Source organism: Kogia breviceps, chromosome 2 (assembly GCF_026419965.1).
Source record: "Kogia breviceps isolate mKogBre1 chromosome 2, mKogBre1 haplotype 1, whole genome shotgun sequence".
Taxonomy (NCBI): Eukaryota; Metazoa; Chordata; class Mammalia; order Artiodactyla; family Physeteridae; genus Kogia; species Kogia breviceps.
The window spans coordinates 178,124,402-178,148,208 of NC_081311.1; the positions used below are offsets into that span (position 1 = coordinate 178,124,402).

Sequence of the window (23,807 nt, forward strand, 5' to 3'; positions counted from 1 at the left end):
TTGTTCTCCTTTCTCTAGCTCCTTTAGGTGTAAGTTTAGACTGCTTATTTGAGATTTTTCTTGTTTATTGAGGTAGACTTGTATAGCTATAAACTTCCATCTTAGAACTGCTTTTGCTGCATCCCACAGGTTTTGGATCATCTCGTTTTCGTTGTAATTTTTCTCTAGGTATATTTTGATTTCTTCTTTGATTTCTTCAGGGATCTCTTGGTTATTAACGTATTGTTTAGCCTCCATGTGTTTATGGTTTTTACAGTTTTTTCCCTGTAATTGATTTCTAATCTCATAGCATTGTGATCAGAAAATATGCTTGATATGATTTCAATTTTATTAAATTTATTGAGGCTTGATTTGTGACCCAAGATATGATCTATCCTGGAGAATGTTCCATGTGCACTTGCGAAGAAAGTGTAATCTGCTGTTTTTGGATGGAATGTCCTATAAATATCAATTAAATCTATCTGGTCTCTTCTGTCATTTCAAGCTTGTGTTTCCTTATTAATTTTCTGTTTGGATGATCTGTCCATTGGTGTAATTGAGGTGTTAAAGTCCCCCATTATTATTGTGTTACTGTCAATTTCCTCTTTTATAGCTGTTAGCAGTTGCCTTATGTATTCAGGTGCTCCTATAATGGGTGCATAAATATTTACAATTGTTATGTCTTCTTCTTGGATTGATCCCTTGATCATTACGTAGTGTCCTTCTTTGTGTCTTGTAATAGTCTTTATTTTAAAGTCTATTTTATCTGATATGAGTATTGCTACTTCAGCTTTCTTTTGATTTCCATTTGCATGGAATATCTTTTTCCATCCCCTCACTTTCAGTTTGTATGTGTCCTAGGTCTGAAGTGGGTCTCTTGTAGACAGCATATATATGGGTCTTGTTTTTGTATCCATTCAGCAAGCCTGTGTCTTTTGATTGGAGTATTTAATCCATTCATGTTTAAGGTAATTATCGATATATATGTTCCTAATACCATTTTCTTAATTGTTATGGGTTTGTTTCTGTAGGTCCTTTTCTTCTCTTGTGTTTCCCACTTAGAGAAGTTCCTTTAGTGTTTGTTGTAGAGCTGGTTTGGTGGTGCTGAATTCTCTTAGCTTTTGCTTGTTTGTAAAGCTTGTGATTTCTCCGTCAAATCTGAATGAGATCCTTGCTGGGTAGAGTAATCTTGGTTGTAGGTTTTTCCTGTTCATCACTTTAAATATATCACGCCACTCCCTTCTGGCTTGTAGTTTCTGCTGAGAAATCAGCTGTTAACCTTATGGGAGTTCCCTTGTATGTTATTTGTCATTTTTCCTTTGTTGCTTTCAATAATTTTTCTTTGTCTTTAATTTTTGTCAATTTGATTACTATGTGTCTTGGTGTGTTTCTCCTTGCGTTTATCCTGCCTGGGATTCTCTCTGCTTCCTGGACTTGGGTGGCTATTTCTTTTCCCATGTTAGGGAAGTTTTCAACTGTAATCTCTTCAAATAATTTCTCAGGTTCTTTCTCTCTCTTCTCCTTCTGGGACCCCTATAATGCAAATGTTGTTGTGTTTAATGTTGTCACAGAGGTCTCTTAGGCTGTCTTCATTTCTTTTTATTCTTTTTTAAAAATTCTGTTCCCCAGCAGTGAATTCCACCATTCTGTCTTCCAGGTTACTTATCCATTCTTCTGCCTCATTCTGCTATTGATTCCTTCTAGTGTATTTTTCATTTCAGTTATTGTATTGTTTATCTCTGTTTGTTTGTTCTTTAATTCTTCTAGGTATTTGTTCTTTAATTGTTCTTGGTCTTTGTTAAACATGTCTTGCATCTTCTTGATCTTTGCCTCCATTCTTTTTCTGAGGTCCTGGATCATTTTCACTATCATTATTCTGATATCTTTTTCTGGAAGGTTGCCTATCTCCAGTTCATTTAGTTGTTTTTCTGGGGTTTTGTCTTGTTCCTTCATCTGGTACATAGCCCTCTGCCTTTTCATGTTGTGTATCTTTCAGTGAATGTGGTTTTTGTTTCACAGGCTGCGGGACTGTAGTTCTTCTTGCTTCTGCTGTCTGCCTTCTGGTAGAGGTGGCTATATAACAGGCTTGTGTAAGTTTCCTGTTGCGAGGGACTGCTGGTGGGTAGAGCTGGGTGTTGCTCTGGTGGGCAGAGCTCAGTACAACTTTAATCCACTTGTCTGAAGATGGGTGTGGCTGGGTTCTCTCCCTGTTGATTGTTTGGCCTGAGGCAACCCAACCAGGCTCTTTCGTGGGGCTAATGGTGGACTCTGGGAGGGCTCACCCCAAGGAGTACTTTCCAGAACTTCTGCTGCCGGTATCCTTGTCCTCAGGGTGAGACAGATCCACACCCCGTCTCTGCAGGAGACCCTTCAAACACTAGCAGGTAGATCTGGTTCAGTCTCCTATGGGATCACTGCTCCTTCCCCTGGGTCCTGATGTGCACACTACTTTGTGTGTGTCCTCCAAGAGTGGAGTCTCTGTTTCTCCCAGTCCTGTTGAAGTCCTATAATCAAATCCCACTAGCCTTCAAAGTCTGATTCTCTAGGAATTCCTTCCCCTGTTGCCAGACACCCCAGGTTTGGAAGCCTGACATGGGGCTCAGAACCTTCACTCCAGTGGGTGGACTTCTGTGGTATAAGTGTTCTCCATTGTGAGTCACCCACCCAGCAGTTATGGGATTTGATTTTATTGTGATCACACTCCTCCTACCATCTTATTGTGGCTTCTCCTTTGACTTTGGATGTGGGGCATCTTTTCTGGTGAGTTCCAGTATCTTCCTGTCAATGACTGTTCAGCAGTTAGTTGTGATTCCGGTGCTCTCGCAAGAGAGAGTGAGCACACGTCCTTCTACTCCGCCATCTTGAACCAATCTCTGAGCTGATGTTACTTAACCATTCAAATATTTCTGTTTGCTTTATAATGTAGAATGATTAATATTTGAATTAAATAAAAAACTTAGTATAAAGACACAAACACCAGGAAGAACAGTACGTAAGTGTGGATGAGCATTTTAAATGAAAACTATCACAGACAATTGAAAGCAAAAGAATCTACTTTTTATTTTTAGCTCAGTGTGGAAAAAAAATAGGCACAGTTGTAAAAAGTCTCATGCAAGATTACTTTCGTAAGAATGTATATTGTTGACATCTACTTTCCTATCATTCTCTTTAAGTAACAAGTTTTATAAGATTTCTTCAACTGAACACCTGAAATAAGGAAGCTAAATGCAACTGAATGAAATACACATTGTAAAATATTTTGGCAGTGTAACAATTATTCTTTCCAGGATCTTCTTTATCATAGAGAGTATAATTATTTCTTTTTTCTATATTTGTCTATAAATTAATTACTTAAAAAACAAAGATGCTGAAATCTCAGAATTTTTGCAGCTGTTAAAAGTACATACAAGTCAGTTGTTTTTCATACCACAGATATTTACCAACTACCTAAAGTGTGGTATGTATAATCATAATAATAAACATATATTCATAAACCATTGAACTTAGAGGTATGCCCACCTCTCTCATAGAAAATGTAACAATAATTATTTAACTGATTGACTGATGAATATAAGAAAAGGAGCCACCGAAATTACAAATGTGAAAAAAAGTTATAATACAGCAAGGAGATGGTGAAGTAGAAATCTAAGACACAAGACAAACAGATGTATTTGATACTGTTTCATTACTATAAATGTGCAAAACATTTATCATGGGGAATAAAAAGTATAAAGTCAAGGAAGAACTTTCTAGGCTTATAGAATAAATAAATTAATAATCCCATCACAGAAGTTTTCCTTTTTGATATGATTTCTATTCTCGCTTTAAACTACTTTTCTCATCGGACTTTCCAATGTTATAATAACTCAGGGAAGTAAGCAAGGCTTTTAGATATTGTAACAATGTAAGTAAAAAAGAAATCTGGATATCAAAGGGGTCCAATTAAATTGAAAGTAGATAATCTCTAATTTATGGAGTATTCACATAGGGTAAAGAATGATATATATACATATATCCATACTACGGTTTCATACTTAGTTTTCAAATAAGAGCCCTAACACTTACTGTCTATGTGTGAACCCTAGGTTAAGTTAAATAAGGAACTATTTATACCTAACTCATAGGATTTTTGTGAGAAATATAAAAATATGCACATAGAAAACTTTAAAAGGTACTTGACACAGTAAATGCTCAATAAATGGCAACTTTTCTTCTGCCTGTATCTTTCATGACCTAACACATTTATATAGTTGACTTATTTATAACGTTTACTGTTGATTGCCTATCTCTCTTCATTAAAATGTTAAGTTACACAGGGCAAGATCTTTTTTCTTCACTGTTGTATCTCAAGTGCTAGAAAAATGCCTGGCACATAGGTAAGAAATATGTGTTGAGTGAATAAATGTGATTTCATTATTAGAGCTTTTTAAAGCTTCTTCACATGGTACCAAGGATTTTCAACTGAAAGAGGCCATCACTCATGTGTTTTGTTTACTATCCAGGAGTGAGTAAAAAGAGCACTCTTGAGCTACATCTAATTTCACAAGAAAAAATCTAAATGTATATACACTGACAAACATGAAAAATATACATTAGCTGACTCTATAGAAATTAGAATAGGTCAGTGTTTTTTTTCCCTTTCCTTTTTATGGGGATTTTTTTTAGAACAAGTACATTATACCATAAGGCCCTCATCATTCAATTTATCAACAAGTACTTTTTGATCACCTATTATGTGCCGAGCACCATTCAGGGAGCTGGAAATACCTAATAAATAAGACAGAGGAGACAGACAGTCTCACAAACTTACATTCAACTGGAGAGAGACAGGTAACATATGCATAAACAAACAAAAAAGATAACCACAGATTCTGGTTCAAGCTTTATAAGACTTTAGGATAGAGACAGAAAGATAGAGAGGACCTAGGAGGATGCTTTAGATAGGGTGCTTATGGAAGGGCATTATCTCCAAGGAGATGACATGGAAGCAAATATCTGAAGGATAATGAAGCAACCATGTCAAGAACTGGGGAAAAAGCTGAAGGTAGAGACTTCTAGAATCACTAGTGCAAAATCCAAAGGGTAGGGAAAAACTTAAAGAACCTCATGTGGTAAAGAACACAGCATGAGGGGTAGAGTGGTATATGCTCAAACAGAAGAGGTGGGCAGAACTTCCACTGGCCATGATTAACAGTTTAATTTTATTATAAGAACAATGGAAAGCCATTAAAAGATTTTAAGTAGAGGAATGGCATGATTTAAACTGGTTTTTAAAATAATGTTCTGGCTGCTATATGAAGAGCAGATTGGAAAATAGGAGTGTGGTAGCTGAGAGCATGGGCTTTGGAGTCAGGAAAAGCAGTTTATACCCCAGCTTTTCCTGAATATATTGGAAATTGTATGAAATGTGCATATGTAGTTATAATGGTAAGATTTTTACTATATCATAGCATAATTTTGAAAAGCACTCTCACATAGATGAGTTATTCTATTCTTAGATTTATTTTATTCTAAATTTTTATATGTCCTTAAGCATTACAGAACATTCTTGTTTATTTTAGCATGATATGTTTCTTTAGTTTCATTATGTCAAACACTTTAGTGTGCTTGTGTGTGTGTTTAAAATCTAATCCAAATAATACATTGTTGGCAAAATATAAATTTAAAAAATAAGGTAAAAGAATAATAATCTTAGTAAGATAAAGCTTGACATAAGGAACCATACACATAATATTAAAAACTATAGATGTGGGGATTTTAGCGTCTCTCTCTCTCTAATTTTGACTCTACTTATCTGTAAAATAACGCACTTAAAATAGTGCTTGTCACAGAATAAGAGCCCGTTAAATGTTAGCCATTAACTTTAATTTTTACAATGGACTGACATTGATCATCTGCTAGGAAACACATATAACCACAACTGATCTCCAGTAATCTTAAAAAAGTAACTTTCTAGTTAACGTAAGAATGTTCAACTGAAAGCATCCATAGATTCTTTCATTCATTCAATCGATACAGTATAAGGGATACAGATGCAAAAGAGAATATAGTAAGATCTTTTCTTTTGAGACACAGAATTTAGGATCTTTCGTTTTTATCTATATGCTTATTATCATATTTTGTACAATTTAGAGAGAAACCACGCTGATGATTTATGATACCTTAAATAAAATTTTAATTATATTCTAAGTATATTTTATATGCTTATAATGAATGATACTGGGTTTTATTTACCTCATTTGTACGGTTTTCTAACATTTGGGAGTTTTCTTACAAGATTGGCAAGACAGTACAGGCTGTGGATGAACAGGTTTCTTTGACTCACATGCACAGATCAAGGAGGAAAAATAAAAGGAGAGGGTGGAGGTTAGCTTACAAAAAAAAAACCCTCAACAAAACAAAACAGGAAACAATGTGATGTTCATTTTTGGACACTGGGTAAGTAAAGAAGTTGGCATGCTGCCCTCCCGTTTCTGCCACGGAGTTCCAAACATGCCAGGCCTGCAGACTCAGCACTGTGGAAAGGAAAATGTGAAACAGCCACAAGCTCAGACTGTCCACAGTAACATCCAAGTAGGATGCAAAACCGTACTACTCAACTTGTCTACAGAAAACTGAGAATAAGAAATATGTCCATGGTTCCTGCTTTTTTCTTTAGAACTCCTGAGAATAGAAAAAGGTAAGGAGGAAAGGTTCCAGAAGGAAACTAATCTGATTTGGTCTTTGAGCCAACGTGGAGAGCCACATCAGATGAGTATGTGTTAGAGAAGAAAGACTGCTTTTCCATTAATTACTCCTTCTAGAAATAAGTGTCAAAAATGTAAAGAAGCATGACTACCACTATTTGAAAAAGAGGAGATCGTATATGCTATTAAAAGCTTAATTTCTTTTACAAGGACCATATAAGGTAGAGTATATATTGATTATTTGTGTTCTACTGGGTAGAAACCACATAGATGGTCACAGCAGCTGGCCTGACTGCAAGTGGCTTTCCCTCCTGGTCAGCTTTCAGTGGGCAGGGCCTTGCGTGTGAGTTGTGTGTGTCTGAGTCAGGAATGAAGACACTAATCAAATGCCCTCTCTTCAGTGTTTATTGCAAAGCATACAGAGAGGCAACACGGGCATAAATGTCAGGACTTGATAGGTAAAATCAGCACAACACAGTTATGCAAATCACATGTGCAACTGACACTGCTTGTGTAATTATCAATGTAATCCTCCTCTATCAACCACCTCCAGAAGGAAAGGAGGGGTGGAGGGTGGGCAAAGTTCACACTTGGGAGATCACCCAGAGAGTGGGCCAGGTGCCAGGTCTACAATCAGGTGAAAACAGTTCCTTCTCAAGGGAAGTCTGCAGGGCAAATTATACTACACTAAATGCACCATCACTGCTATGAATGAGCTACACTAGATTCAGTTTCTATAACCAGCATCATTTAATCCAATATGTCTATCATTATACTGGTCTATGGCTTAGTATTGTTTGAATGGATCTCTTTAGCAAATCTGTTAGAAAAGTCATGGTGATATGGTTTTAAAATAATGTCAATATGGAAATAACTGATAATGATAATCTTTTAGTCACATACCCAATTTTCAGACATTTAAACTCTTATTTCACAAAATAATCAGTACTATTAGTATCCAAAGGTCTATAACCTGTAGCAAATCCATGTTATAAAAAGATTTCATACGTAATAGAAACTTAAGGTACTTATTTATGTACTTTGTGTTTACCTCAAAAAAATAAAGCAAAGTAATATTGAAGCAAACATTGAAGGATAAGGGGGAAAACAGCCTATGAGAAAAACAAAGAGTAGAAGGCAGAAGGAGAGACAAGAGCAGGAAGATAACTTAAATGAAACAAGATGAAAAGGGTGTATTAGAGAAGAAAGTGATTACAAATGCCACATGTGCTTTGAAGTACCTTTTAGTTTATGGAATTCCTGAACAGTCAATAATTTAAGGAAATGATGCGACTGTAGTAGTGAGTCCCTTAGTAAGAAATGAAAATAAATCTGAGGGCATATCATCCTCATGGCAAAGTAACAGACTGTCTCATATGAGAAGACTTAAAACTAGAGCATTTGACATGAACTTGTTTCTTTAACAGTATGGTTAAAGGTTAGCACTATCTCAAACCAAGTCAGATGCTACTTTTGAACTGTATTTTCAAGAAATTTGAAGAGGAGGAGAAAACTATCTTTTCTTATCAGCTTCTCTAAGAGCATGTAGTTTATACCTTGAAAATGCCTGTTAGTTGGTTTAATAGTCCACTAAATGTGAATATCCAAATATATTCAAAAGCAGGGTGAGTCATAATATTCTATAGGTATATTCTCATGATAAAGGAATAACTGAACAAAATATAGAGTTAAAAATAAAAGGCAAACTTTTACGTGAGTTTGCAGCAGTATACTATTGAACTGATACATTTAAAAAAAAACATTAGTATTAGGAAAACTAATACAAGTATTCCATATTTCTGAGCTATTTTTATGGATAAAATATAGAACATGGAATTATAGGGTCTTAAAAAAACAAAAAGACAGTCCTTATATAAAAGAACTAAAAATGTACAATGAGGCAGATGTTGTTTTAACAGATGGATATGGTACATCTGGTCCAGTTGCTTTTTATAAGACAAAAGAGCTTTAACTTGACAACTAGACATAAAGAAAAAACTTCTTAAGTGAAATTTGTCAAACATTGAATAGATTACAAAATCATGTTGTAAAAATTAACATAACTGAGGTGTTTGGAAATAAACTAGACATTTGCTCAGAATAATGTAGGCTTATTGATCCTTAGAAGACTGTGACACTGGAAGGTTCCTCAAATAGATATATTCTAGGGTTATATGCTATAGATATATCACATAAACTAATTTTACAAAGTGTTTATTTTTAGGTGATATATCTAAATAATTATATAATAAATACTGATTTAACTGAAAGCTAATAAGGTTTTCCTTTGACTATAACAGGTCTTACTGAAAACACAAAGTAATTCTTATTTTCTTAAAATGAGATGAACAAAAAAAATCAGAAAAAATTCCTACATTTATCTGCTTATTCAAGGATATTTTATTTATATATCTCTGAACAGTACCTTAACGTTATAATAAGTAATGTAAAAATACAGTAGTGTTAAGGAATACAAGAGACAGTGGATAAGTTTCCTTGGGACATAGGATTTTTCATTTTCAAATGAAAAGATTCCATTTTTAAGCAAAGAATATTTCTTTTGTAAGAATGTAAGTCCAGTACAATTCCATGGCCAAAACTGAATTTTACATTTGGCATAAAAACATTTGAGACTGCGCAAGAGGCATTCTTACTTACATTTTTCTCTTTACAATTTATACAACGGAATGTATAATGCATATATATTACATAAGTTTCCATACATTGAAAATACATACTCTTCTATTGTGTTTTAAATATTTAATTTGGGCACTGCATTAGAGTATGTGAGAAATATACCTGAAGTGCTAATTAGGAAAAAATATGCAATTCTAGTTCCTCCTAGATTTAAAAAATAACAAGTATGCTAAGTATTGTTTTGATTAATAGGGGTCCAGGGCTTAATTGTAACACTATTTCCCCAGTGTACTGGCTATAATAAAGACAATTAAAAGGAGTAATATCTAATGTATAAAGCACACTAATCAAATTTCTAAGAATGAAAGAACTATACTCACTTGCTAAACTAAATATCTGACAAAACTAATAAAACATTTTTTATAGCAGAAGCACTGATTCAGCACACAAAACTGACATAGATACTATGTTATGTTATAAATTTACATAAAGGAAATTAGATGATTTGTGTGGTAAATCTCAGATTAATGGATAGAGTTTAAAATATAAACCAGTATCTTTTATTTTCCTACAACCTTATATATTAATATAAGGTTGGGATATGTTTACAAAGTGTAGTTTACTTTCTCAATGGACTAAAAATTTGACTGTGGTCTCCAGGTGATATATTGTTGATGATACAATTCTTTACTTCTCTCTCCTTTCCTTCTCATCATTTCAATTTCACATGTAAAAGGATCTGGGTTTTTTTTTCCTTCTTCAGTCATTCTTTTTTTTTGAGTGTTCCAAAGAGACAAAAGTAGAAAGAGGGTTGCAATTGCTAGATATCTTAAATTTAGCCAACATACTGCAATAAAATAAAGCAATTCTAATGAAATATCCAGCATCAATATCAGAATAGCTCTAACCCATAATATATGAAAATAGTTTTAAAAAAATTAAACACTGATGACTGCTGTACAAACAAAACTTAGATTGTATTATTTCACTTTTTTTTTTCCTGAATGGACAATATTTCAGAAATAGGATATAGCACTGCCATAACAAAAGTAAGAAAAGTTCTGATTTCTCCTGTTATTATCTTAAGAAGTTGGGAATAAAATCTAGGAGTTGTTGACAGGAATTATCTGCTCTTGAAAAAAGATGATCATATTAATCTATTTCCAGAAATAATATTATACTGTTTAAAATTACTGTTTTATTTAAAACAATTATTATTTTATTTATTGTATTATTTATTTATTTATTATTTGTTTTATTTATTTACTTGTATTATTTAAAACTTTTCCATAGCAAATACTGGTAAACACTACCAAAATATTTTTGCTCTTTAAGGAGCCCTGATTTATTAATTATTTATAAAATTGGGCATCCTTTCAAAATTAAAAAATTGTTATTAATGACTGTAATCAAAATTTAAAACATGCAATCAAATGTGTGACTGCATCTTCCATTCCAGTGTGAAAAATATCATTCAAGTACTAACTGGCAATGGTGGGGGAGGGAAAAGTCAACATTGTTTCACACTTCTGCTGGCATTCAGCAACACAGAGAGAGCTTTTTCAAAAACATTCTTTAAAAGGGAATGCATTTTAAATGAACAAATTATACCTGGAACTAGAAGTGCAAAATCAGAAACTGTCTATATCAAGGTTCTGAGATTTACGTTAGCAGATGGTAGCAGAGAAGTAATGTTGGTGCCGTGAAGGTCATCTGAAAATCTTAAGACCTATTCCATTTTATGCAAATCTGTTTTGAAAGTTAAAACAAACAATAGAAAACTAAAAAAACAAAACAAAACTGGGGAGTGGGGACTACCTTTTTACTCTTTAAGGTTTGATCTTAGTACTGATGGGCAGCAAAATCCCAGGAGAAAAGATAACAGATTGTTATTAGCATCATATAATCTGAGCAGCATAAGATTAAAAGATTAAATTAAGTGATATGACCAAGTCACATAGCTAATTTGCAATGAGCCCATTCGAAGACCCAGATGTCTTGACCTCTTGACTTGCAGACAGTACTCTTTTTTGCTTTATCATTTTGAGTTAAGAGTTCAGCAAGACAGAGGATGCAATAAACATATGGGGCTGTATCATTTATTCCATAGCATGTAGTACAGATTTTGGAGTTTGACTGTCTTGGTTTGAATTCAGGCTCTGCCCATGTGACCTCTCTGTGCCTCAATCTCCTCACCTGTAAACTAGGAATAATATTAGCGAGAAGCTTTCTGTCTCTCCATTCCCTTTGAAAAGCATACAGAAATTCTGGTGCTCCCAGGCCCTTCTTTGGTATGCCGACATAAACACTTCTAGCAGTTGAACTGGATACTCACGTTCAGTCAGTTATGATTCTAGCCAAACCTATTTATGCCAGCTGTACCTGTTATCATAATTAAGTAAATTATTCAAATATACATACTCCAATAAAATAAGTACAGAAAGAAAATTCTTTCTATAAAAACTAGTTTTACCACTCTGGAAAAATTCAATAAAGGTGAGTTGAAAAAAAACTGCTAATGAATTGGAGGTAGGCAAAGGTAATCTTAAGACTTAGTGAGAAAAATCTTTAAAAAATTTAATGTAAGTCTGATTGCTTCACAACGTCTTTAAGTTCTTAAAGAAACTGAAAATGGAATTAGAGATGATGTGATATGAGTGTGGTTTAGGCCAGAAAAATTACTTGGAATTCCATAACTAAATTCCTCACTGAAAGGAAAGGGCCTGGCCTTTTATATATATTTATATATATATATATGTATATATATATATATATATTTTATATATTTATATATATAAATTAAATACATATTTTATATTAGGTTGGCCAATAACATCTTACAGAAAAACCCGAACAAACTTTTTGGCCAACCCAATGTTTATATTTTTAAATGTTAAGGACCTTTCTTATGAAAAGAATTTCCCATATTGCTAGATGTACTGTTTTTAATTGATAAACTACTTGGTTTTGCTCATGTCAGGTAAAAGAGTGTTAATTAAATGAATAATCCATAGGAAGTGATTAGCACAGTGCCTCATGCCTATGGAGAGTTCAAGAAATGCCAGACATTACCTGTCAATAACCTATTGGGGCTGTGCAACCAAAATCGAGACACTACCTGGTGTCCTCTAAAGTATGCAAGAGAGTTCCAAATAGAAACTTTCAGCTTATATGGGACCTTACAAGGGAGGGAAGGAAGGAAGAAAGAAAGAAAGGAAGGAAGAAAGAAAGAAGGAAAGAAAGTGCAAGCTAGCATTTATTGAATGTATACTGTATTCCAGATATTTTTCTTAAACTGATATAAAATCTCACAGAAATATGTAAGTGCACATCAATACTGGGCTCATTGTTACCAACCTACTACATGGAAAATTTTCAAATCTAAAACACAGGAAGCAAAGATGCAGTATTAATACTGTAGAACACAACAGCTAACTAAATAGAATAAAACAATGAGCTCTCATTACCCAGAGTAGGGGTTGGGATGGAAGAGAAGGAAGCAAGATACTTTGTATTAATAATAATATTTATAAAAAACAGAAGTTAGAATTAAAAATCATTACATTACACTTAATACCCTATACTAATAAGCTTAAGCATTAGTTCTTAAATTTAATCAATCTGTGGCGTATTTTCTTTCACCTCTATAGCCATTTTCACTCTGCTCTGCTCTACTCCTGCAGAAATCTAATTTCTATTGGCTTCATCAATAGGCTCCTTTTTCCTCTGGCTTCTGGTTATGCTCATTTAATGTTAAGGCATCAGCAAGACAGGAGGGGTGGAAAGAGTGAGGCCAAGGTGTTTATTCCTCAGTCACAGGTTAGCAGGGGTACATTCCTCTACTGAAGGTCAGTTTCAAAACTGTCTCCTACATCTCCTAATTCCAGTGACCTCTTCAGACATGGGATTGCAACCATCCCTTGTTGGTTTTCTTTATGCCTACCCCTTCTCTTGTAAATATTAGTGCTTTCATGAATGTCTCCACATTTTCCCCATTTGAGTGTCTCACTGCTTTCCTATCAAGGCTCTGACTGATAAGTTATTGGTAGCAGGAGTGGCCCACGGCCTCAGACAAAATGGCATTCTGGCATTGAGTTTCTCATGTTTGAAGAGAGTAGCATGGCCTCCTTATCAGGAAGTTAGTGAAATTCTGGTAATCCTAGACATGTGCTAGCAACATGCTTATTCAGATTGTCACTGATGGTAGTATAAAGTGCAGATGTAAGGCAAAGCTTTAGGAGTTGTCTTTACTTGCTGAAGGAACAATGGTGGTGTCTAATGTGAAGACTGTAGTGTTACATGGCTACTGCTGATGGCCTGAAGGATTATACAAAGGAGAAAGGACAAATTGAAGGTCCTGAATGCTCAAGTCAGAACAGCGGTGAAATATCAAAGTTCTCTGTTAGCTTTAAGAGAGTCCTTATTTACTTAAGGCTCAGGGAAAATAAGGCTGAAGACCAACTCCAGAATCTGATTTGAAGGGTTATGAAATTGCCATATTAAATAAGATGGGCAAAGCCAATACTGTTTGGTCTTGGTAACAGGGTAATGATAGGGAAAGAGTGAAACAAGGGTTGTTACGATCTAATCAAATACTGAGGTTCAGAATGTTGAACCCCTAAACCTTCCCAAATCATCCTTGCCAGAAGACACATTTGTCTTCACTCCCCACCATTCCACTTAAGGAAAGCAACAGTCCCGTAAATCAGCCTTTCCGTAGAGTAAGAGGACTTCCAACTGCTTCAGCTGAGGTGGAAACTCAATCAGAGAATGGCGATTCTTTTCAGGACTCATTTCTATTACCACTCATGGCCCTCCAGGCTCATACCAAGTTAGATATTAATATAGCCAAAATCGAGGGATATTTAGGAGGTGACAGCCTGTACACTGAAAGAACTGCAAAACTTTACCAATTTGTATTAGTAAGGAGTCCAGATAGCATGTAAGGAAATGGATTGATTCTAAGGGTTTCATACCAAGAAGATGAACTAAAATGCTAGATCAGGCCAAATTTATCAATACAGGTGCATTCATCTGGAATTTGGGATTTAATATATTGCCTTGAGCAGGTGGGAGTGACTGGTTTATTGACTCCTTGATTCAATGATGGCTTACACACTGAAAAGTTGAAAGGGCAGAATTTTTTTGGCACACCAAAGTAGAAATCCAAAAGCTCAAGTAAGAATATTAGAAAGGATCTATTATGAATGACCCTGTTCAGTCCTCCCCTAACCATACCCCTGGAAGGGCCTCACCAAAGAATTACATTGGTGAGGAAAGAACCAGTGTGCTTGAAAAGCTTCCTGGTACCTGTCTTCTCTAGGCTGTAGAGAACAATGATAGATGTTACAAACAGATCTGGGCTCCCTAATTTGAATGTATCCAATGTGATCTTCTGAGATGGCAGAGGCTTTGTGGTAGAAATTAATTTCAGGAAGTGCAGTTATCTTAACAAGCCACAGGGATGGGATAACAATGTGTTTTGTGCCACAGCGTTCTATGGAAATGGCTAATGGATTACAGATCCTCCAAGAATGAAAAAGATGGTTAGACTGCCAAGCTGCTAACTGTCTTACATGGACAGAAGAAGTCTAGGTCTTGTGGGCAAAAACCCAACTTTAGTCGCCGTACTGGGATTCATGATCTCTTATCCACTGCCCAGACCTAAGACTATTCACATATCCAGAGTCACATAATTTTAGGTGGAGACAGAGTCCCTTTCAGAAGGGCCCTGAAACCTGGCCACTGCTGTATGCTATGAATTTTCCTCTAAGCCATTCCAGAATCACCTGTGGCCATTTATGAGGGTGACTGTGAATTGGGAGAAGGAAAATACCAAATCCTTCTGCAGGTTGTTAGACAATTGTACTAGATTAGCTCTGAATTGACATTAATCCCTGGAACCCAAAATACCACTGTGGCCCACCAGTCAAACTGGGAGCTTATGGAGGTCAAGATATATATGGAGACTTCACGCAAGTCCATCTTATAGTATCATAGGAATAAATGCATTTAGTAATGGGAAGAACCCTTACACTGGTTCCCTGACCCACGGCAGGATAAAAAGCCAAGAACAGTGCTGTCCAATGAAAATATGAATCACATATATAATTTAAAATTTTCTAATAGCCACACTTTAAACAGGTGGAATTAATTTTTATAATATATTTAATAAATATAATTTCAACATGTGGCATTAACCATATGAAGGTACTTAACAGCCACATGTGACTAGTGGCTACCATATTGGAGATTGCAGCCCTAGAACTATCATTTCTCCCAAGATAATAAACTAAAACTGAAGGATGCTAGGGTGGTCACTCCTACTACATACCCGTTTAAGCTGTTTGTTAGGTTAATGCAAGACCTAGATGGTTCTATGGATGAATGACAGTTTACTCACATCATAATGCCAACTACAGAAGCAGTTCTAGTAGTAGTATCTCTGCTGGAGCATATTAACATAATACCTGATACCATGTATGGAGCTACTGACTTAATTTCTTTTAAAAGTAATTCCTTATCAACAAAGATAATCAGAGGCAGTTTATCTTCACAATGCAGGGTCAACATACTTTCACTATCTTACCTTAAGGCTAGGTCAACTCTTCTCTCTTTGTCATAATATAGTCCAAAGAAATCTTGTTCATCTTGACATCTCACATAACATCAAGGTGGAACATTACATTCATAGTATTATACTAATTGGATTTGGTGATGGGTCAGGAAGTAGTAAACACTTAAGATGCCTCAGTAAGACATATATTAGGGCATAGGAGATAATCTCTATGAAAAGTTTAGAGACTTGCAGCATGGGCCTAGCGATGTAGGCATGTTGAAATAGAGCCTCTATAGTAAATGATAAGTTGCTGCACCTTGTACCTTTCATTATGAAGAAGGAGGTAGAAAATGTGGTGTCTTCTTTGAATTTTAGAAGCAAGATATACCAGGTTTGGGTATTCTGCTCTGATGCATGTACTAGATAATCAACAAGGCTGCCAACACTGAGAGGGGACTGGGGCAAGAAATGAATCTGCAGTGTACCTCTGCTGTAATGAAAGCTGCTATTTAGACCTTTGGTTCTAAGATCCAGAAATGTAATGATTTTTGGAAACATCTGTAGTAAGCAAAGATGGTGTATGACATCTGCCACTGAAGCATCAGAATGCAGATCCCTAATGGAGTAAAGATATGTGATCTTCTCAGTAATGATTTGCCATTTGAAAAGCAGTTCTTAATTTGTTATTGGACTCTTGTTAAGGCTGAGTATTAGGTCATGGGATTCCAAAAGACTATGTGGCCCAAACTAGACAAAATGAACTATGTGTTAATCCGATTTAACACATCATAAAATAAGACGTGCACAAGAGCATTTCATTGTTAAATGAAACTTGGATCACACAGGTTTGGGAAGCCCAAGTATACATCATGAGCAAGTAGCTCACGTGTTTCTGATACCTGCTACTACTGCTTCACAGTCTCTCACAATCTGGCCTCATGGGGTGTTCTCAATGACCAATTAACATAGGATAAAACCACATGAACCCAGCTTGTAAATGGATTGTATGGTATTTAGTATTAGCTGCAACTACTGTGTTATAGGCCCAACGAAGGGGGCTGCCCCTGAAATATAGTAGTGAAAGATAACCCCCTAGCAGAATTTTAGATTGTACCGTTTGCATGAAAGAAGAGATAGCTGAGGTAAAGATACATGACATGGCCATATGGTCAAGGACTTGGAATAACAAGACTGGAAGATTGGAGATTGAAGGTTTGGGAGAGTTATGCAGATGTGCCTCTCAGAATTGGTACAAAGTGTGACAACATGGTTACTATGTGAATTTCCTCTAGAGGGCTTCCATTGTGGAGAATGCTCTTAGTAATCTGGACAAGATTATGTGATGGGTGACCCAAGCCAATAACACGATCTATTTTATGGATGACAGATTCTTTATCTAGCTACCCTGGTGCTTGCTCAAGTGGCCCATGTACAAAGTGACAATGGGAACAAGGGTGGAAACTATGTATGGCTTCAACAACATAGATTTCCACCTCTCTATGGCTGATTTAACTACCACAACTGCTGAGTTCACCACTTTCCAATGCTGAGACACTGATACAGCACTATTCTCCAAGGTGATCGACCAGTCAGTTAATGGCTGGCAGGTTACAATGAACTTCTTTCAACCTGAAGGAGGGAGAAATTTATTCTCATAGGAATTGATAGATATTCGGGATATAGATTTACCTCCCCTTTCTTCAATACTTTTGTATGTGCTTCTACGCCTGGATTTAACAGAAAGCCTTAACAATTATCATAGTATTCCTTAAAATATTGACTTTAACCAGGAAATTCTTTTCACGGCAAAGGAAATACAGAAATGGGCTCAAACCTACAGATTTCGCTGGCCATACCTCATGCCACATCATCCAGAATCATTAGGCTAAATAGAGTGGTAAAGTGGCCTACCAGTGGAGTGGTTCATGTATAGTTGCTAGCTGGGAGAAGTTTGGGTGTGTTCTATAGGATATGGTAAATGCTTAAAGTCATCTATCTCCTCCATTGCCAGAATGCATAAGTTTGAGAACAAAGAGGTTAAGGTAGTAGTGGCCACAACACAAATACCTCAAATAACTCATTTAAGGGATTTTCACTTCCTGTGCTGAAATCTTGGGATTGGTGGTTTTGGAGATCTTAGTGCCCAAAGGAAGAATGTTTCCATCAGGGATCAGAGTTCTGTTACCATTGTATTGGAAGCTGAGACTACTCCCTGGCTATTTGGGGCATTTTAAGCTGCTGAATTAACAGGAAGAGAAGTGGGCTATTGGCTGGTAATTTTTCCAGATTACCAAAATGATCTGGGGTTGTTGCTATATGATATCAGCAAGGCCAACTATGTTTGAAACTCAGGAGATTTACTGGGGCATCTCTAACAAAAACTTCTCCAATAATGCTGGTTATTGAAAAACTACAGTAATCCAAGGAAGAAAGGGCCACCAAATACTCAAACTTGTAGGAATTCAGGATCACCCATAAAGAACCCTGTCCAGACCAGGGGCTAAAAAGAGGGTGAAAGTAAGGGGAAGATGAAATTGGCAGTGGAAGAAGAAAGCCATAATGATCACCTTGAGCTTTCTGACCAATTAGAGAAGCATGGACTTTGGAAGCTATGTTTTATGTTCTATTATTGTGAAAAGCATTGGTGATGGTTAGTGTTGGAAGTAGGTCTGAACTGACTTCACCCCTTGATGATGCAGTAAGTGGATGATACCCCTCTCCCCCTCTCATCCCTCCATTAAACTCCCCTTATTAGCCAATTTGAGCATATCTGTTTATGTATCTGCAACAGTCATGACTTAGTATACCAAAATGCAAAATCAGCATAATAGCAGTTAAAGGGACCATGTCTTTTTTTTGAACCTCAAAGTAGAAATATATTTATTTACAAAATTTACAGTTTCATAGAAACAGCTTTGCTTTATGCACATAAACTTTATAATTATATAGAACCATGTAAATTATAGGGTCTGGCCTTGCAAAGCCAGTGGAAAGAGCTTACTTTGTGTGACATCTTTCCCTCCCCTCATTCCACTAGCCACCAACCAGGAGCCCCTATATGGGCCATGCCTAATCTGCATAACGAAACCAATTGTAGCTGTCCAGCTTAGTCTAACACAAAAACCAAGGAGTCTTGACTTCTTAGACACTACCCACAGGGATAAATCTCTTGAAAGAACAAAAAGGAAATCAAGGAAACAAATTGAGATGACTGTCAAATGCCTTCCAGAGGTGTCAACAGGCAGTGAACCTTCTAAGAGCAATCTAGCAATCACCAGGTAAAGTTACATGTATACACTAAACTATGATAGTAAAAACAACAGTTTTGTAAATTTTGTGACCAGTGGAAATAGATGTTTAAAGTTGTATTTCTGCCTCAACTTCATCCTCATGAAAAGCTATGTTTTATATAATCCTTGGTCAACTGAATAACACTTTAATATGCCAGAGTGCATGGCTACCTAAAGGAAATAACTGTCAGGTCTTAAAAATATCTTTCAATAAAGAATACTTTTTATAATAAAACAATACCACTTTAAGATATAATTTTCACAGCATAATTTCTAAATAAAATATAATGTGTGATAGTTGGAAATGAGTGAACTGTTTTAAGTCAGGGATGAATATAAAATATATACTTAAAACAGTTTAATATTTGCTTTAATTTCATTTTTCTGTAACAGCCCCAAATTTAAGAGTTAATGTCTAGAATAGTTTTACATTATTTCACATTCACATTTAAAAACTGTGTAAAGCCTTAAGGATTAACAGGAAAAATGTAAAGAAAGATAGTATGAGCATTACCTCACAACCCACAGCACTCTCTAATATAATTTGTCAATGTAGATGAAGATATCACTTCCATCATATCGTCATATTAAAATTAAATTTTAATATGTCATTATGAACAGAAGGAGCATACAAAACTGGCTTGAGAGGATTCTATATTAATTTCCACCTTTAACGTCTTAGTTATGGCAATTCATGCTAAGGCCAAATGAAATTCATTCAGTATCTAATCATTCTTTTGCTTGTATGCACTATATTCTGGCATTTAAAATAAAATCAAACTTATTCTAGATTTTTAAATGATGACTTATGAAGCAGAGAGAAGTTTCAGAGAGCATCCAATGACTATAGTTTGAGAGTTAAAGAAACAAGGAGGGTTAAAATTAAACATAAAACACTCTCACAGCCAATTTTCTAATGAGCATAATATTTTCAAGTTTAAAAATAGTGATATTTGACTTCCCACTGAGGTCCCAGCCCAGGTACCATATCAGTCAAAATAATATCACAGCTTTCCTCTCCTCTCTATGGTAACAACAGCACGTAACGATGATATTTTACTAGATTTTCCATTATTTTGGATTAACCATAATTACTGCATTAATAATTGTAAAATTTAAAAATCATAGAAAATTTATATAACAGTTGTTTCCTTCAATGGCTTGAAACTCTTCAGTTGACAGTACTCCTTTCTGCCAAGTCTGTTAAGTCTAAAAAAGAAGGGCCATATGCATCCTGCAAGATTTGTCAGTTATTCAGTGTACACAAATAAAAATACTGTCTAGCTCATTCCCAGCTATGCACCAAAGTTAGAAGTTACTTTGTATTATGCTATAGCAGTCTCCTGAGTTCTCATATTTTACCTCTACTCAAAGAGTTGGTGGCACTTACCAGAGTGGGTCCTGAGGTGTCCTGTGAGGGCGTCCCTCCTTCTACAGGCATAGCTACAGAAAGGACATTTGAACGGCTTCTCTCCAGAGTGTAATTTTATGTGTCTCAAAAGGTTGCCCTTCTGAGTAAAAGAAGCTCCACACTGGTTACAATGGAAGGGACGTTCACCTGCAGAAGGGGAAAGAGGTGGGGACGATCAAGTAGGTTATGTGCAAGTGACTAATTTGCTGTACAATGTTAACTACAGCCAGTTCTCTGTGCTGAGAATGTCCATCTCCCTCCTAAGTCTTCCAAACCTTTATCTTCCTAGAATTTGCTTTGCTAATACCAAAGTCCCAAACTTTAGGTCAAGTGCCGTTTCCGCTCTTCATGTAAATTTTACAGGATTCCTGTTATTGACTGAAAAGAGTAACAATCATAGCATTGACCACTGGTTGAACAACTAGGTGCCATCACTTGACTGACTTTATTGGTTGCTTTACATACAATATTTCAAACCTCATGATGGCATTACTAATTTGGTATTAATAATTTCAATTTACAAATGAAGGAATGGAAGTTCAAGTATCAAAGTTTCTGATTATAGTCACAGCTAATAGGTACTTGAGCTGATCATGACTCTTGGTCAATTTGACTACAAAATCTTGCTCTCTTTATTGTACCATGTTATCTCTTAAAAAAAATCACAGAAACTTTGAGCTGAAAGGGACCTTTAGTCTAACTCTCTAATTTAGCCGATAATTTTGTTATCAGGGAGCCAAAGAGGTTCAATGAATGAACTAGGTTGCAAAGCTCATTACCACAAAATCTCAAAATATAGCCCAGGTCTCTGGATTCTCCTAGTCACTAACAATAAATCCTGTGGCAAAATTTCCTGATATAATCAGAGAAAATGAAAAGAAAATTATTCATCCAGACATTTCCTGTACATATATTCTCTGTTTCTTGTGAAAATCATTTGATAGGAACCTTTTCTCCTACTACTCATATTGCTCTAAAATTGCTTAAGCCAGAATTATCTGCTGTCTGTTGCCATCAACTGGCTGTTGACAATGTCACTGAAGGTAAAAACATAGTTTGATGAGGGAGTAAAACTGGCAAGTAGGATCATACTGATAACATCATTAAACCATGATGAAATACTCCCTTTAAACATGTCTATCTCTAAAGATAGACATAAAATAAAAATATATAAATAATACAAATATATCAAAACAACATTAGGATAAAAATTAAATTAAACAATTCCCTTTTGGTTGAACTGGACCATTTCTGTACTTGAGGTTAGGTAATGACTATAATTTTAATAGTTTTCAAAAAATTTTACACTGAATTGTCATGTTTCATATCGTTAACTGAAACATTCATAATAATAGTGAATAGTGAAACCACACTATATTTGGGGGCCTTTAAAATAATGCAAACTCAATGATTCTTTTTATTAAAGAAAGCTAGGAGGCATGAATAAGATAAACTTTGGTCACCTTCTGGCAGCTAACACTGCACATTCTATCATATAGATTATAAAGCCCAAGGAAATTGAAAAACTGACAGATCAGGTGTATCTTGAATTCTGTAGTTCTTGCTCATTTTGGAACTTAATGAGATATATACCGAAAAAGAGTATCTGTGTGTGTGTAGCAAGGGTTAAGGTTTTCTTCTTAAGAAATTTGGAGAGGAAACTTATGACCTAAGTTTACAAAAAGTCCTATATTGATAGTTGAAAAATAATTATTCATAATGTTAAAGTACCTTAAATTTTATCTAATTTAACTTGGTTGATTCATTTGGTAAAACTGACAAATCAACACTAAATACAGCTTAAAAAAGAGGCACAACCTAAAACCTCTCATATGATATCTTATAAAATAATCAAAGTTTAAAAATAAACCTAATTTTGGTAAATCTTTTTTTAAAATCTTACACACACAGACACACACATATACAACTTAATTCTTTTACTTGTTTCAATGGAACAGCAGTCTAAGACTTTTTAAAATCAGAATTTTCTTCTCCCCACCTGTGTCATGAAATTAGTAATAAAAAGGCAGGAGGATTTTATTAATGAAATTTTCTTCCTCTCTAAAAAGTTAATAGCAAATGTAAATTATACATTTTACTAAAAACATTTGATTTTACTTCTGAAATCTATGTAGGGTTTCCCAGGCAATAACAAATTAGTACTAAATAACTTTAAAACAAATTAATGTGGTGAACAAAAATATTTGAAATCATGTTTGCCTTTGGAAAATACTCCTGTAGCATGCTAACTTTGATTTTCTTTAAGCCTCCTACAGTCTTTGAGCTGAAATACTTAAAAATTCCTAATTTAGGTTACTGAATTAATCATTCAGAATAATGCTAATCTAAAAAAATTATAATAAGGAGCATTTTTTAAAAATAATTTTTAATTTACTTAATTGAGTTTTATGAAACTAATGACAGGGTAATTTAGTTGTTAGGTTACATTTATAAAATATTCCAGATATCCTCAAATATTTTTTAATAAGAATTACTTCTGAATTTATATGATCATCTTTAAGGGGGTAGGAGAAATGTCTAGTTATATCCAGAGACACTGCCATGTTGCTGAGTGAATAAGTCTTAGTGCGAAGGCGTTTGCTAATTCTGTTCCCATGGCCATGGGAAGTAAAGAAAGAAGCATGATGAACGTAATCAGTCATGCGCCCATTTTTGATAAGAGGAGAGAGACTATGATAATAATGCACTTTGATTTCAATCAGATGAAGCTTTAAGAAGTACTGATTTTCCTGGCCTATTAATTTCAGAGGTATGTGTAAAATCTGATAACTAACTGAAAGGTACAGTTGACTACCCATATTGTCTATGTAACTTGAAATAACACAACTTGGTTATTTCTTTTATAATAATTTGTTTTTTCTTTAATAAATAGACTGAATCAATTGGTCCTTTTCAGGTTGGTTTAGACCTTGTCTAAAAAAAAATATATATATATATATATTAATCACTTTCTTCAGATGTAAATAAAAGCCAATTTCAGGAGAAACCCACAAATTTACTAAAAACATTAGTGACATTAAAGAGTAAGTCCAATTCCCAAACATCAAGTAGGCTATTGTATCTGTGATAACTAATCCTCCCATGGGTGGGCCCCAAAGTCTGGATTAACAACTCTGGATCCAGGAGAACAATTAAGATGTAGTCACGTAGCCATGCTATTCTTTATTTCCATTCTCAATCTGTTTTTTTGTTTTAAATCTTCTAATCTACTCAAGGACCATTTT

General features: G+C 35.0%; 1 protein-coding gene across 9 annotated transcripts in view; it reads right to left on the minus strand.

Moving 5' to 3' along the window:
- Positions 1 to 23,807, minus strand: part of IKZF2 (IKAROS family zinc finger 2) — a 175,762-nt gene that overhangs the window by 42,812 nt on the left and 109,143 nt on the right. For all 9 annotated transcript variants that reach the window (XM_067026818.1, XM_067026817.1, XM_059052579.2 and 6 more), the window contains one exon: positions 20,542 to 20,709. In XM_067026818.1, the coding sequence (XP_066882919.1) occupies positions 20,542 to 20,709 (168 nt within the window). The remainder of the gene's footprint in view (positions 1 to 20,541; positions 20,710 to 23,807) is intronic.